General features: G+C 48.4%; 1 protein-coding gene across 1 annotated transcript in view; it reads right to left on the bottom strand.

Moving 5' to 3' along the window:
- Positions 1-4,078: 4,078 nt before the first annotated feature.
- LOC103682359 (F-actin-monooxygenase MICAL2) overlaps positions 4,079-15,079 on the bottom strand; it is a 210,374-nt gene continuing 199,373 nt past the window's right edge. Inside the window, exons 30-32 of the mRNA XM_040638820.1 lie at positions 14,413-14,515; positions 10,911-10,984; positions 4,079-7,822 (exon numbers count right to left, since the gene is read on the bottom strand). Of these exons, the coding sequence (XP_040494754.1) occupies positions 7,638-7,822; positions 10,911-10,984; positions 14,413-14,515 (362 nt within the window). The 3' untranslated portion in view covers positions 4,079-7,637. The remainder of the gene's footprint in view (positions 7,823-10,910; positions 10,985-14,412; positions 14,516-15,079) is intronic.

Below are 15,079 nucleotides of genomic sequence, written 5' to 3'. Positions count from 1 at the left end.
TGTGATCTGTATCTGTCATAGGTAAGCAACTTGTCTTTTGCATTCTGTTTTCTTTTCCTTTTGCTGTGTTACTTTTGTTGTTGTATAGATTAAAAGCCCAGGATATAGAGGTAAAACAATCATCTCCAATTAAGCTAAAGAGGAAGAGGTCTTCACTGGGGAAAGTTTTACATTTCCCAAATGTGAATACCCTCTGTTATGGGTTGAGTTGTGTTCCCTAAAAATATATTGAAATCCTAACCCCAGAACCTCAAACTGTGACCTTATTTGGCAATAGAGTCATTGCCGATGTTCTTAGTTATGTTAAAATAGGATGTCAGGTGAACTGGATGAGGACGGGCTCCCAACCCAGTAAAACCAACGTCCTTGAGAGAGGAAAGTTTGAGTACAAACATGCATGAAGAAAGGTGACGTGAAGACACAGGAGACAGCCAGCCGCTGGAATTATGCGGCTATAAGCCAAGGGATGCTTGGGGAGGCTTAGGAGGAAGCATTGCAGGGAACACCCCTTCATTTTGGACTTCTAGCCTCGAGAATACGTTTCTGTCGTGCTAAGCCATCCAGCCTGTGGTCCTTTGCTGTGGCTGCCTGTAAAAATAATATACTATCTAAGGGACAAACTAGGAGGCCCCTGCAGATCACAAAGAGGGTTCTATGAAGGGTCTGGAGCGAAACAATAATCAGAGATTGCCTGACCACATCAAAGCGGTGGGGGCTGGGTGGGGTGGCGGTGCGGGTTGCTGGTGGTGAGGAGAAGCAAGCCAGAGCCTCCTGGGGATGTCTTTGATCACTGAAAGCAAAGTGGGCTCTCCTGATGAAAAGAATGTGTGAGAGATAAAATGGCTCTGGAGTGGGACTCTTAAGTGAGAACTCTTGAGTGTTCCTCTTGGGAACTCTGGGGTATTAGCAGTGGCCTCTGAAGGCCGGGCTGCCAGCGAGCACGTCTGAGGCAGCCAGATGGCAGGATGGGGGTGGGGGAGTGAGGAAAGGCATCGGGGCAGGGAAAGTTGAAAGACCTTAGCCTTGGTTTGTGACCTGGGGGACTGGGTGGGTGTTGTCGAGGATCACACAGGACGATGCCATTCAAATGGTCTCTGATCCAGCCATGGCGGGACATGTCCCAAGATCTCTGAGACAGGCGACCGCTTACCTAGCCTTTAAGAGTCCAGTAGTGAACTGTAGACATTAGAGATGGAGTCCTCACCTGAGCATGGTAGCGGAGTGCCGACTGCATGTGCAGATGGAGCTCTAAAATCAGTGGCTCCTACTTGAGTGGTCTAACAGAGGTTTGGAGAACACTCCAGAACAGCAGCAGGGACAGCTTTTAAGGAGAGAAAGGAGCAGGGGTCAGACACTTCAGACCCAGCTAGGCAAGGATACCTGGGGTCCCAGTGATTCTGTTTGTGTGTGGTCCACGTCACGGGCCACGATATTGCTCCCACGGTCTCCCCTACCCTTTCCCAGGCAGGTGCGATTGGAGGAGCAAGGTTACGGTTGTCATGGTAATCCACCTTCCTCCCACACCTGCCTCCTGCCTCCGGTGGGCTGGAGGAACAAGTCTCCACTTCTGTCTGTGCTAGGGAAGCTATTGAGGCTACTTACACTTTAGATGTTTCCTTGTAGGGAGGAAGGTGAGAGATGTCACCTCTAACCATGAACGGGAAGCCAGGCACCACGGCCAGGTGGCGTCTTCAGGGTGTACTTGAGAAACCATTGGCCAAAGAGGTCAGCAGAGGCCAGCGCAGAGAGCCAGAGTCCCAAAAGGGAGGTGACAATGCTGTGGGAAGTGTGGTCCCTGGCCTCGCTTACAGCTTCTGCCTCCTCTCCTGGGACCTGCCCCCATTCTTCCCCGTTCTGCTGAGATTTGAGATGTCATTTTCTGTTTCTGCTGTGGGGATTAGAAAAGTTCAAGATTCACCACGGCCATTCCAATGACAAAGTCATATTCTGGCCATTCCCATTTTAAAATTGGATCCTAGCCACAGCAGACGGACTCTTAAAGGAACCTGGGCGGGAGGGAGGAACAGAGGGTCAGCCCCATTACACAGATGAAGACATCCAGGCGTAATCGAGGCATGCTGTGAGCAACGGCAGAACAGGAGCTGGAGCCTTGAAATGCCGACTCTTAGCTTGGGTTACCACGTTCGCAGCAATCATCCTTGTTGGGTTTTTCTTGAGCTACTGATTTGTTTTCGAGTCACACACTTACGGTGTTGGGACTACCACACATAAACACGCAGGCGTTTCTCCCAAATTCGTATGGCAACACCTTCGATTATTCTGGGGATGGGAAACGAACTAAATTCAGATGTAGTCGGTGCTAAACACAGATGCTGCCCCAATAGCGGGTTATTTGGTTCCATTTCACACAGAACCACGAGTGCTGTTTTCTGGTGACTCCTGCCCTGCCCCCCCCCCGCCTCTGCATGATCTGAGGGCCCGCAAAAGCAGCTGGTCCCCAAGACACTCCCTCTGTCCTCGCCTTCTCCCATCCCTTCAGCCCTGTGTTCTTGCTTCCCTACCCTCGGGACCTGGGATTTGATGACGCCGTGCCACGCGTCTGTATTTGGGACCAAAATGTGCCCTGGAGATCCATGGCAGTGTGTCAGGGCCACTTGGTCACCCGAGATAACCAAGATGCCTCTTCCTAGAGTATCATGTTTATTGGAATATTTTTGTGAGGGGTGGTGGAGGTTAGGTAACTGACCTGTTCTAGAAGATTGTCCCCATGTTAGAGTATAGCTAGATGCAAGCTGGAAGGAAACACAACGCACTTCTAAGGGGCAGCTTTGGCTTCCATGCCCAGATTTCCCCTGAGCAGGGCTGGGCACTGAGGTGCCGGGGAATGGTGACGATGGGAACCGATCTAGGAAAGGAAGGGAAGGAGCAGGTTGAACAGAAGGTGCAGGTCTGGGTGGGGACACAGGGTAAGGCTGTATAGCCTGGTGGTCAGAGACCCAGGTTCTGGAGGCCGAGATCTAGCTCGAGCCCCAGTTCCACTGCTTCGTACCTGGACTACCAGGTAAGCTGAGCCCCTGTGTCTTAGTCTTATCTCCAGAATAGGCTCTGAAGGATTTCACTTTCAGAATTAAATGCAATAATGCACTTAAAACAGAGCTTATTACAGCACCTGGCAGGTGAGGTGAGCTGAATTCACAGTACCCAGCACCATGGTCAGGGCTTTCATTTTTCTGGAAACAAGCTGGGAGAGGGAGTGAGCATGACACTACCACACATGCCCGGAAAGCTGAGGGCTGGTGAGTTGCAGCAAACGGGCCAGCTAAAGGCTGAGAGCCTGTGGCTCTGAGAGCCAGAGGAGGGCACATGAGCCCCACCACGAGCATAGAAACACTTGCAAAGTGCCACCAAAAGTGGCTGGCCTTAGCTGCTGCTTTCCCTGCTGCCACAATGTTAGCACTTGCAAAACAGGAGCTCTTATCTGCAGTTATGTTTACTTTTCGTTAATATTCAATGGAAGAAAAATGGATCATTGCAAATACTCCAACAGCAGAAAAAGCTTTCCAACAATGGGGAAACTCAGTGTGAAATGCTGGGGACTGGCGACTTGGTTAACCTGATGTAGCAATTCTGGTGGATCCGTGCTGCACATTGCATGAAAATTCGCATGCATTGGGATTAAGAACAGAAACCAATAAATAAACTCGGTCTTGAAAGTGCCCACTGAAGAAAGAGGCCAGTTCAGGTGCAGGTTGGGAGCATTCCTGCTGAGTGAATGTAATACAAAATCAGAGCAGGCCAGATAATAAGGTAAGAGGAACAAGGAGGTGGAACCAGGATTGGCTCCATCTCTCCCCCTCCCCAGCTCTGAGGGTCACTTTCTTTGTTGGAAGAACAGACCCGAGGCGAGACTTCACTCCTCTTCCCAATCCAGTCCGATTTGCTGGTCAGGTAAGTCCTTCCAGGTGCCCCCAGTGGGAATCAAGCATTTAACTGTGAATTCACGGACTCCCACTCAAAATCAAAACTTTGGCCAGTTCCTCTCACGGCAAAGAAAGAAATGGAAAGGAGGCTGCTCTCGGAAGTGCCAGACGAAGCCCACAGGAGAACGTTTTGATTCTTTTAACAGAAAACCATTTATTTTTGGTTCATTTATTTATAGCAGTACACATGTAACGCATTTCAGTCCACATGAATAGTTCCCAATGGTCGGAGCAAATTAATCTTTTACAAGCTACTCAGCAGTGAGGTTAGAAGATAAACAGTAGGTGAGACAGTGTGCACTCCCCTGTACGTGAACCTTCCTATTACAATAAACTACATTCGAGCTCACCATATCCAATGACTGCCACTCTCTCTGTTCATGCGGCAGCCCCAGCTGCCCCCTACCACCTCTGCCCTGCTGAGGTAGTTCTCTGATCAGCCACCTGGGTGGGACTTGCTGCCATTTTCAGTTTGGAAGGAAAAGCCCGTAAATCTGCTTCCTGGGAAGACAGACATTGCTGAATTGTCATTTGCCTCCAGAACACAGAAAACATCAATTTCATTGCAGCTCATCAGAGTTGGAAACACCTGCCACTTCCTTTCTCGGTTGCAATTAACATGCTGCATGGCAGCATTGATTGATTCCAAGCAGCCTAACACTGCCAAAGTCAAGGTTTAAATGAAACGGTACAACCTGATATTATTTTTCACAGTTTTAGAAACGAACTTATTTTTGTGGTCAAAGAAGTGCTGTAATTGTTGGGGGCAAAAGTCCTTATGCTGGAGATAAATGTGAGTAGAATAGGCTTACACTCAGAATAAAAACAGTTCTTTATCTTTGTATTTATTTGGGAGTGGTACTTGTTTATCTTTGCATTTATTTGTGGGTGGAGTGGAGGACTAATATTCTTCCCTCATGCTAGCACCTGTTTGGGGCTACAGGACCCCAAACGCAATCAGAGAATGTTTGGTAAACAAATAGATAACAGATGAACGGTTTGGGAGGGCAAGCTTAAGAACTGTCTTCCCGGTCTATCTTACATAAAATCCTTAACTTGCAACTATCATGAGCCCTTGAGTTTAACTGCCAGCCTGCCTCTAAAATATGACCTTTGTCTGGGGCTTTATGTGTCATCCAGAGTCCTACATTGCCCAGCTTTGATCATGAGTGTCCTTCTATGGGACAGAAGAAGCTGTTTTCATCATAACCCTACTCATATTGCATAAAAAAATCATCTTTAAAATGCACAATATTTTACATTTTGAGGGTCTTAGAAACATTCTTTATTTGTGACTAAGGAATGGAACTATTCAAAATAATTCAACGGCCACATTACTTGTGTCCTTTTGGAAGTGTTCACTGAAATGGTTTCATGTGCTGTTAAGCTGAAAGCCAGTGTAAGTAGAAGGCTGTTACATATGAGGTTTATGTTTCAACTTGGCCAGATGAGACTCAGCCTTAAACTCCAGAACATAGTCTTTGGAAGAGAAAGCGAACGAATTGCTTCTCTCGTCTATTAACAGGATACTAGGGCCAAGAAACACCTTCTTTCTTGACCCTCGTGGGAGAATCTTTCTTTTAGAGGAAAATAGAACAAATTAAAATAAGTGGCAATTCTTTTGTATCGTAACGACCCAGACACTACACCTGTGACCATCCTCTGTTAAATGCACACCGCCACCAAATAGCGCACTTTCATGTAACTGACAGAAAAGACTGGGTTCCGGTATTTCTAAACATTCTAGAATAAAAACTGAAGTTCTATATCTTTTTTCTTTAAATGAATTAAAATTCCTGAGTATCCGTAGTCTCACCTTTAAATACCTAATGACTGAAAATATTATTTTAACTATCTCCATAAATCTTTAATACTATACAACTCACTGCCCCAAACATCTGGGTTATTTGTATGTCAAATAGCTTATATACCAATATCTTAGTGCCAGTAGCATAACGCAGGAAAGCCAGAAGTAGGAGGAAATCAGATTAGCAATTTCCACCAAATATATAAATAAATAAGAATAAATAGCCATAAACAGCACGGTTTTGATAGATACCTGCACATATTCCCTCATTGACGAATTCATGCTCTAGAAGATTCTTTTTTTTAAAAAAAAGGAAAAAGGAAGAAGGAAGGAAAGAAGAGAGGAAAAGAAGACTGCAACCTTCACAATTTGGTATGCCACGGAAAGGCTGCATTTCACACCGCCCAAAATGGTGGCGGGCTTGGGAAATCCAGTTACATTTCTGATTTCTGGCTCGTCCGCTGGCCAGACTGGCGTGTGCGGACAGCATCTCAGACAGCAGTGGTTCACGGTCAACTTATATTGAGGAGAGTCAGGTCTCCGGTCAGAGCCAACTGTTGCAAAGCACCTTCTGTTCAGTGACACATTTACGCACTTGCAGAAATGAGAGAGGCCAGACATATAACAAAGAGTTCCTCAGTCCGTCTCTTGTCAGCGAAAGACTGAATCTTCAAAGAATCCCACTGAGGGAAAACAATCCAATTCTTTCTGACAACAGATCACTATGTAAAACCGATCAGTTTTCTTTGGTAGCCATGGGACCCATCGGAACAGCCCAGGAATCCCCTGTAAGCACACAAAACTCCATCCCCTGGCTTTCTTTTCATACTGAAAATGTCACTTAAAAAATCCATGACCCAGTTTGGGATTTGCCCCCTGCATTTGGTAAATGGGGTCACGGCACTCAGCTCCCCTGTGAAATCAGAAGTGGTTCTGTTCTTGTCCGGTGGCATTCCTGGGGAATCCCTGGAGAGAGTGTGGGAGATGCTTCTCTTTGGACCTGAGAAGACAGCCTTTGGGAAGCATCCTCATCTTGGATCACTAGTGGGTGTGTTTTCAGTAGCAGTCCCAGCCTCACTGATACTTTATCAACAAATGCGTTTCCCTTTTTGCCATCACCAACAGTTATACATAAAAGCACTGGAAAACGATTCCTTTTCTAGAATTGCTTTTCATTATGTTACAGGGGCAAAGTTTTATTTCCTTTTTCCTTTCCTTTTTTTGTTTTTTAAATAAAATTAAGGCTCAAATGTTGTATTAAGCTCTCATTGCTTACGTATATTATATTAAGGCTTATAAATACAACTGGTAAATTAAATTCACCCTGGATTGAATTAACACCTGCTATATGAGTTATTTGCTTTATGTAATCAGTAATCTCAAGGTTTCTCCTTTTTCTCTGGAAACACAATTTAAATATTAACCTAATCTTTAAACTGCGGCTGCTTCTTTCTGACATTTGGAAACCAGTCATCCATGCAAAAAAAGGCAAATATGGATATATTAATGAAAAGGCAGCTTCTTAAAAATCTGAAGATGTGTAACTCAATGAATTGGGAAGATAAATGATAAAGGCAGCAGGAAAGTCGATCCCGGTGTCACTTTCTCAGGAAAACAATGCTGGTCATCTGCCAAGGTCACTCCAATGTGAGACCTGCCAATATGCCGATCTCAGAACAGACTTTGTACTTTCTTCATTATAATCTCGGGAAGGGTCTTGGGCAGCTGTACTCCGTATGACAGAATTTTAATGTTTAAGAAAAGATAGCAATAGGGTATCACTTTAGTTCCAGGCATGGCAGATCCCGCCAGAGGAACCGTGAGTGTGTGGGGTGTGCCTGGCCCCATTCGCCCTCAGCCAGCATCCAGGGGGAGCGCCTTGGGCCTGCTCACGTCCTGCTCAGCTGATAGCCCCGGGAGAAGATGAAGCTTTCAAAGTGCTGGTCTTCAGCCTTTTCTTTTATGCGCTGTTCCTCTAAGGAGTCCACGAGTCTGTCCCTTTGGTCAATCACCTGCATCATCTCGCTGAATATTTCTCGCTCCTCATTCAGATCATTCTCATCTTTCTGGCTCTCTAAAAAACAAAAAAGGAAAAGCATGGGACCTCAGGTAACATTTGACGCAGGGAGAGAGCTCTTGGCGTGGGCATTCTTGATTGTTTTGCCCTTGTTCTGCCTTTTAATTTCCACGGAGCAAACAAGGAAATGAATTTAACACCAGGGAACTGTTCTCGAAGCCACAGATTAGCAAGGAGGGTGCTTTGTGCTGGAATCAGCTCCGTTTTCATCTTGAGACTATATATAAAGCAACAGGGGGAAATCCCTTTGTGAGGAAAAAGAATATCAGCCAAGCCGGAGTCCTCCAGCCTCCCCTCCCCCGCAAAAAAGAAACCAGCAAAACAACAAAAAGGCTGTTTTCCCTAAACATGTCTGAACTACAACAAAGAAATCTATGTGCAAAGTTTCTAAGTGGAGCATCTGCATCGGTGGCTACGATTTCAATGACGAGACTCCTTTTTTTCATTTGTAGTTAATGACAAATTGCAGCCCTGTGAGTAGAGAGCAGGCGGGAGGAAAATAAGGCTCTGGTTGGCCAATGGGACTGTGTCTCCAGACTGTAACTATTTTTTCCCTTTTGCCTTCAGAGTACAAGAGCTTCTTCCTAATTGGCCTGACGCATCCAATTGCCTGGGGGACATAAGATTGCTATAAAAGGCAAGGAAAGAGTAAGAAACAGGTAGTAATGACTTTCTGACAGTCAAAATAGATGTTAAGGCAGATGTGAGGCTTGTCAACCAGATTATTGCCTTGGGAGAGGACTTTATAATAAACACCTTCCTCCATTCCCTGTAACGAACTGGGGAGTAGGCAGTGAGCCCGATCCTGGAGCAAAGGGCCACTGTTTCTCATGCCGGGCTTAGTTCTGAGGACAGCGTCAGGAAGAAGGTACACGTGACAGAAGGGTGGTGGAGAAGCACGATTCCCTTTGCACCTCATGTTTTATGGAGAGAAGAGAGGAGAAGCAGAGGGTGAGAGCCCTGCGCTCCAGCCTCTCGACTCTGGGCCAGGAAATGTCACACCATTTGATGGGAACACTAAGGGCCAAAGGATCCTTACCCTGCCCCTTGTTTGGAATTCTGGGAAGCAGCTGGCTGGAAGGGCGCCTTATGTGTAAACATGGGGCAGTAGGACACTGCGGCTGGGCAGGGAAGGGTCCGAGTCTGTGTCCCCAGATCTCCACCTGCTCTGTGTGGTCCAGGTAAGGCCCAGAAGTGCCCACCGGCTGGTCAGTGGGCCTCCCATAGGGCTCCCCCATGTTGAGGAGAGGTGTGGTCCCCCCAGTGGAGACCGTGTGGCCAAGCCGAATGGAGGATGTGCTGAGGTGAGGCTGAGTAAGCCGGGGCATGCCCGCAGGCTCCAGGCGTGCTGAGGGGTGGCCAGGCTGTGGAGGAGGCCAGCCACAGTCCTTAGCTGCAAATGTCAGTGGACAGAAAGCAGCCCAGTGACAGGACACAGCGGTGCGGGGGCTAATGACTCAGAGCAACCAGAGCAGACACCTACCGAGAAGTCACACAAACGTGCGTCCCCCCGTTACTGGCCTTACGGGGAAAAGCAGAAGGTAGAGGCGGCCATCGCCCAGACTGAGCATTTTCGTCCCAGAGAGACTGAGCACGTCCTACAGGGACTGTTTAAATTATTGCATCAGACTGCGTATACTAGGGAGGGATAAACAAAGTTCTTTTCTCTCTTGCTAACTAATGGGATAAAGCTGTTGTGGAAGAAGAGCTCAGGTATAGTTAAAATGAAGAAGCTTTGTTTTGTTTGGCACACCTGAGAGGACTGAAGAAATGTATGATCCTCACTCCTCAGTAAAAATTAAAAAAACAGAAAATTCAACGGTGGCGAATGGGGTCTGTTGGTGGTATTTATTTTACCATCCTGAAATGGAGCAAATTTATATTTTTATTAGATGTGTAAGTCAGATATTATGCTCCATGGTTTGTTAATCTAGGTCTATTCCAGTGTTGGTCCTTATTTGATAATCAACACAGAAAAACAAAAAATTTCTCTCTCAATGTTGGCTTATCATCTGAGCCCTTCTGACAAATGCAAATGATGCATACCAATTTTATCTGTTCTATATAGTGCAGCCCTACAAGGATTTTGCTAGAAAAAGAATTTCCTTGCTATAAAAGAAGCCCACAAATCACTACTATGTGGGAAAGAGCAGGAGACCCTGAGTCTGTGGTGGTCTGTTCCTGAATCTCAGCGCCCTCACTACTTACTTTGAGCGTGCCAAGCATGCCAAGTGTGCTGAGACTCAGTTTTCTAAACTGTAAAATGGGGATAAAATGACTAAGTAAAAACAACCATGACGATGGTTAATATTTACTAATATCCAATATTTGCTAGGTGCTTGCCCTGTACCAGCAACCCCATAGGGAGGTACCATGTTTGGTCCGTGAGGTATACAGAAATTGTTGAACTTGTCCTTTTAGACTTAGATCTCAGTGCAGGAAAGCCATGCAGAGATCTGATCCCACGAACACGCACGTACGAAGCGGTAAATACGCCTAGCGTGCTGGAGCCAATGAACACATAAATCAGGCCAGCGTGTCAATTGAATTTATTTCAACTCTCCCTCCTTCGTGGTGGAGATCATTTTCTCACATGTGCTGCCCTGGCCCTGCCCATGCGGGGAGGGGTGGGGGCTGCTTCCGGTACCACGTCTAGTGCCCCGCAGAACGAGGCCCGCCTTCCTCGGGCGCCTGTGTCCTGGCTCTCATCTCATCTCATCATCTGTCTCTGTGTTGGCTTCTCCAGTGAGACCCCAGGGCAGGGGTGCTCTTCTTCATACGCCAGGCCCACACTAGACTCTCGGCGAAGTATTTCTAAACTGAATAGATGGGAAAGTGAATGAACTGTATTGTTCTATTAGCCTGTGGGATGGAGTCCAATGCTGTCCACACAGCCCAGGTGAACGAAGCCAGAAGCGCCTTGCTGGGCGGGCGGTGGGCTTCCACCTCTCCAGCCTCCCCCTTCGCCTCCAGGCTGCTCGCGCAAGATGGGAAGAGCGCCCTGCTTTGGGCCGTGCTCTGTGCAAGTCCCTTTCTGGGGAAAAATGTCCTTCACAGGGACCCAAACACACATCGCTGTACTCACCCTCCTTGAGCATTTTCTGTCTTAATTTCTGTTGCAGTCTGCTTTGATGATCTTCCAATTCTAATTCTTGGGCCCTGGGGGTAAGAAAACGTTCACACCTTATAAATACTGAAGATCTGCCTAGAAACACATAAGCTCACTGACTATGGCTACTGTACTTTTTTTTTCTTATTAAAACTGGGGTCTTGGAATCTCTCTAAATGGAAAGGTCTGCTGCTGAAGGAGCCGAGAAGGGCTGCTGGGATACGCTGGCTTGTAGACGCGATGGAGCAGCTGAAGGCTGGGATGTGATCCCAGGGGGCGTCTGGAAGGCCATCCAGGCTACCCTCTGGGGATGGATCATTAAGACATGGCTATAGTATGATCCAGGGGAGAAGCAATGACAACCCAAAATTCTTGTCTCCTTTAGGGGCAACGTGACTTCAAGTATCACCTCTACCAACTCCCAAATCTCTGATTGTGGAAAACAACAAAACAAGGGGGAGGACACAGGGGCGAGCCATTTGTCCAGGTAGAGCGGTAACCTGCAGACAGCTATCCATCTGGCGGTAGGAGATGTGGAAAGAAGAGTCAGTGATGCTTTGGAGTTGTCAAGCTGGGGTCTCTGTGTTTCCACCAACAGGAACAGCAGAGTCAAGAAGCGAAGTTAGTTCTCGGTGAAGGTCAGTTTGGCACTTCTTGGCCTTTCCATGCCTGGGGATATCCCATGTGCGTGCAAGGTGCCCACACGCTAGGCCGTGCGTAATGTGGAGGCCCCCACCCTTGGAAACCCAACCCTGGAGTGCTCAGGAGAAATGAGGACCACACACCGATGTCGCAGGGCTCAGAGGTGGTAGTTGAAACCATGGGATCCCTAAAAGGAAGACTGTAGAGAAAGGAAAGGTTGAAGACAGGAGCTTGGAAATGCCTACACTGAGAAGCCAAACAAGAGATATAACCAGGGAGGAAGCTATCAAAGCTCTGAAAAGCAACCGAAACAAGCAGTGCAGCATCACAGAAACCCAGAGGAGAGTTTTGAGAGAGAGGAGAGAGGTCGAGGCGAGAGAGGTTCACTGCTACAGAGACACCGAAGGGGGGAGGGCAAGAACAGGGCCCTGCCTTTGACAGCGCGGGGCCTTCCCTTCCAGCCCCACCGCAGTGTGCGTGTATCCGCTACGGCGTTGGGGTCGCTCTGCTGTGCCCGGCCGCGGCTGCCCTCGCCTTCCTACTTCTCCTACTACTTGGGCCAACCCCCCTGCCATGTTCAATAGTCTGCCTTTTGTTATTGACCCTGAACTTCTCCCGGCCCACTCTGGGCGCCCACGGAAGCGCAGCACTCAAGGCTTCCTTTAGGAGAGCACTTTCTGGGCAGAGTGCAGAGAGCTGGCTGCTGAGGCACAGTCCACTCAGTGTGGCGCTGAGGCCACGCTGTCCCCGGGCAGCTCCCAGCCAGGGACAGAGCACAGCCGGCAGTCCTGGAGCTGGTCGCCTCCGATGGCGTCTCTGCTCCTTTCGGCCTGGCTGAGACGTTCTCGGGCTGCCCCGCAGTTCGGACGCCCCTCTGCCCAATTCTCGTTCCTCCCCCTCTCCTTTCACGGGTGTCAGGACCACAGAGGTCTGCAGACTTCCCTCTTACTCCCCCTCCCGTTCCCTTTATCCCACTATGTCTCTTCTTCTTCTTTTTTAAAAAGAATTATATATTTATGTTAGAGAGAGAGAGAGCAGTAGGGAGGGTGAGAGAATCCCAAGCGGACTCCCCACTGAGCACAAAGCCCAGCTCGGGGTTCGAGCCTGGAACCCTGAGATCATGACCTGAGCTGAAATCAAGAGCCAGCCGCTCAGCCAACTGAGCCACCCAGGCGCCCTGTCTCTTGTGCTTCTAACCCTGTCTCGGCATCTGCTTTCCCAAAGCACTCAAGTCACTTGTCTAAGATGTTTGTCCTTTTGAACCAGCTCTTTCTCGAAACTAAAGCCTATCCTTTACCAGAGCTCCCACGTGCTTTTGTCTAGCTCCCATGCCTGAGTTCTTCCCTCTGGCGTCTCTCGGAGAAGAGGTTCCCTCTGACCACACGCTGACTAGGGAAGCCAGGCACTGAGCACAGCAGCAGAAGCGACTTCCCTGATTCTCACGGGAGAACCTACGCACGGACTGCTCCTTCCACACACCTCCATGGAGCTCTCGCCATGTTTTCTCATTGCTGGTGTGCTGTGTGTTTGCATGTCTGCCTCCCCCGAAACCACGAGATCCTGGAAGACAGGGACCATCGCCCTGTTTATTCTTCTTTGCACAGTACCCAGCACAGTTCCTGGCACACAGAATGTGTTGGATACGTTTTTGTTGAATGAACGTTGTGATTCAGATGTGGTCCACAGGAGGATGGTATGACTGTGTAAAAAGGGCTTTGCCGTCAGGTGGGCAAGGACAAGTGTGGCTCTGAGTTTCAGCGTGTGTATCCAATTAAAAAATAGTGACTGAAAAAATAATTACTAAGGAAGATGTCTTCTTCCTCAATCCTGGACTTTCTTTCCATGTCCATGAAGCTCAATGAGTGTAACTCCTGGTCTCTTTCCCCAACCCCCACTCTTACTCACTCCCACCCTGGAAGAGGCAAATTTGGGAGGAACTAGGTGAACCTAGCTCACACCCTTTTTCTCTTGGGATCAGCCTGCCTAGAGCAGACCTGGTTCTTGATTACTCGGAGCCTTGCCATGGGTCTAAGACTTCTCAATCTTGACACTATTGGTGTTTTAGGTGTTTATGTTGGGGTGACAACCAAAAATGTCTCCAGAAATTGTTAAATATCCCCTGGGGGGTGAAATTGCCCGCAGTTGAGATCCACTGGTCTAGAGTAAAAGCCTTGCCCCCAAAGAAGCAAGTGGGTCCATTAACTTTCGTGACGACATAGGTGAATATGTGTAATTCTGGGGTCAGGTTAGTGTAGTGGGTTGAATGGTTACCCCCAAAGATATGTCCGCATCTGGCTGAGTGACCTTCGGCTCTGTCCGATGTCAGGAGATCCAGCTCTACCTTCTGATCGCCCACCAGGCTGCAACCTCTCATTCAGAGAGCACAGCCGGAGGGGTCTCAGTCCCTCAGTATGTTAAATACGCAAGGAAGTAGCCGGGCGGATCTCCCCAAGCCCTTCCCAGGGTTCACACTCAGAGGCCAGATACATGCTTCCCCTCCGCAGGTGTGCGACTGCAGGTGCCCCCCCCCCCCCCCCCGGCCCGGAGTTGGGGGGGGGGGATAGACTGCAAATACCTCATCCAAACGCTCTCCAACCCCGGACCCATCGCCTGACACCTATTTGAGCCACAGGACTCCACAGAGAGAACAGACGACGAAGATTCTCCGCAGTAATGACAACATGATATGCAAGACGCCAAATACCAATTTGCCTCAATCACAATTCTGTATGCACGAGGAGAAAAATTCCTGGGACTTCAACCTGGGAGGGCGAGCCACCCGACTCCCACCCGCTTTGCTTTTAGGACTCGCTGTTATCTGTGTTGCCTTACTTACATGATCAGGAGCTCTGACTCATATCGCATTAATTTATTCTTCTCCAGAGCCAGCTTAAACCATTCCTGCAAGAGCTCTGCTTCATCTTGTGCGCCTGAATCTGCTTAAGAAATCAACAGCAAATGCGTTAGATTGGCATTTCTCTCCCCACGATCAACCCGCGTAGGCGTTGCTTTAGTGGGCTCTGTTTGTAGCGGGAAAGGGCTCGGCAGGCGGCAGCCCCCTGATGGCCTGTTGATGCCGCAGGTTGCGGGCCTGCCTAATCAAGCCCACCTGGCACGCTCTGGGGGCGAGGTCCTCTTGGACATCGGGGCCAAGGATCCTTCAGCTCCAAGGGTCATACAATCCTGATCATGTCCTGCCATAAATGAAACTTCTCCTGCCTACTGGTACGTCCTCTGTAAAACTTCCGTATGTTTATGCCTCACATTCTCCACCAAAGAAAACCCTACTCATTCTGCTGGTTACTATCTCCTCCTCCCTTCCCCCTCCAAATCAAATGATTACTGAGTGCCCAGGTGGGGCGTGGCTCCCTCGCGGGGCAGAGACGCCCGTGCTACATTTAATCATAGAGGGGCGGTGATTAGCATTTTGATTTTTTGCACAAAGAAAAGCTGAATGATGAGAAAAGAATGTTATTAGCTTTGAGTCTCACTGGGGGAGTTAT

Source organism: Ursus maritimus, unplaced genomic scaffold (assembly GCF_017311325.1).
Source record: "Ursus maritimus isolate PB19 unplaced genomic scaffold, ASM1731132v1 scaffold_23, whole genome shotgun sequence".
Taxonomy (NCBI): Eukaryota; Metazoa; Chordata; class Mammalia; order Carnivora; family Ursidae; genus Ursus; species Ursus maritimus.
This window is presented reverse-complemented; position numbering and strand designations above follow the sequence as displayed.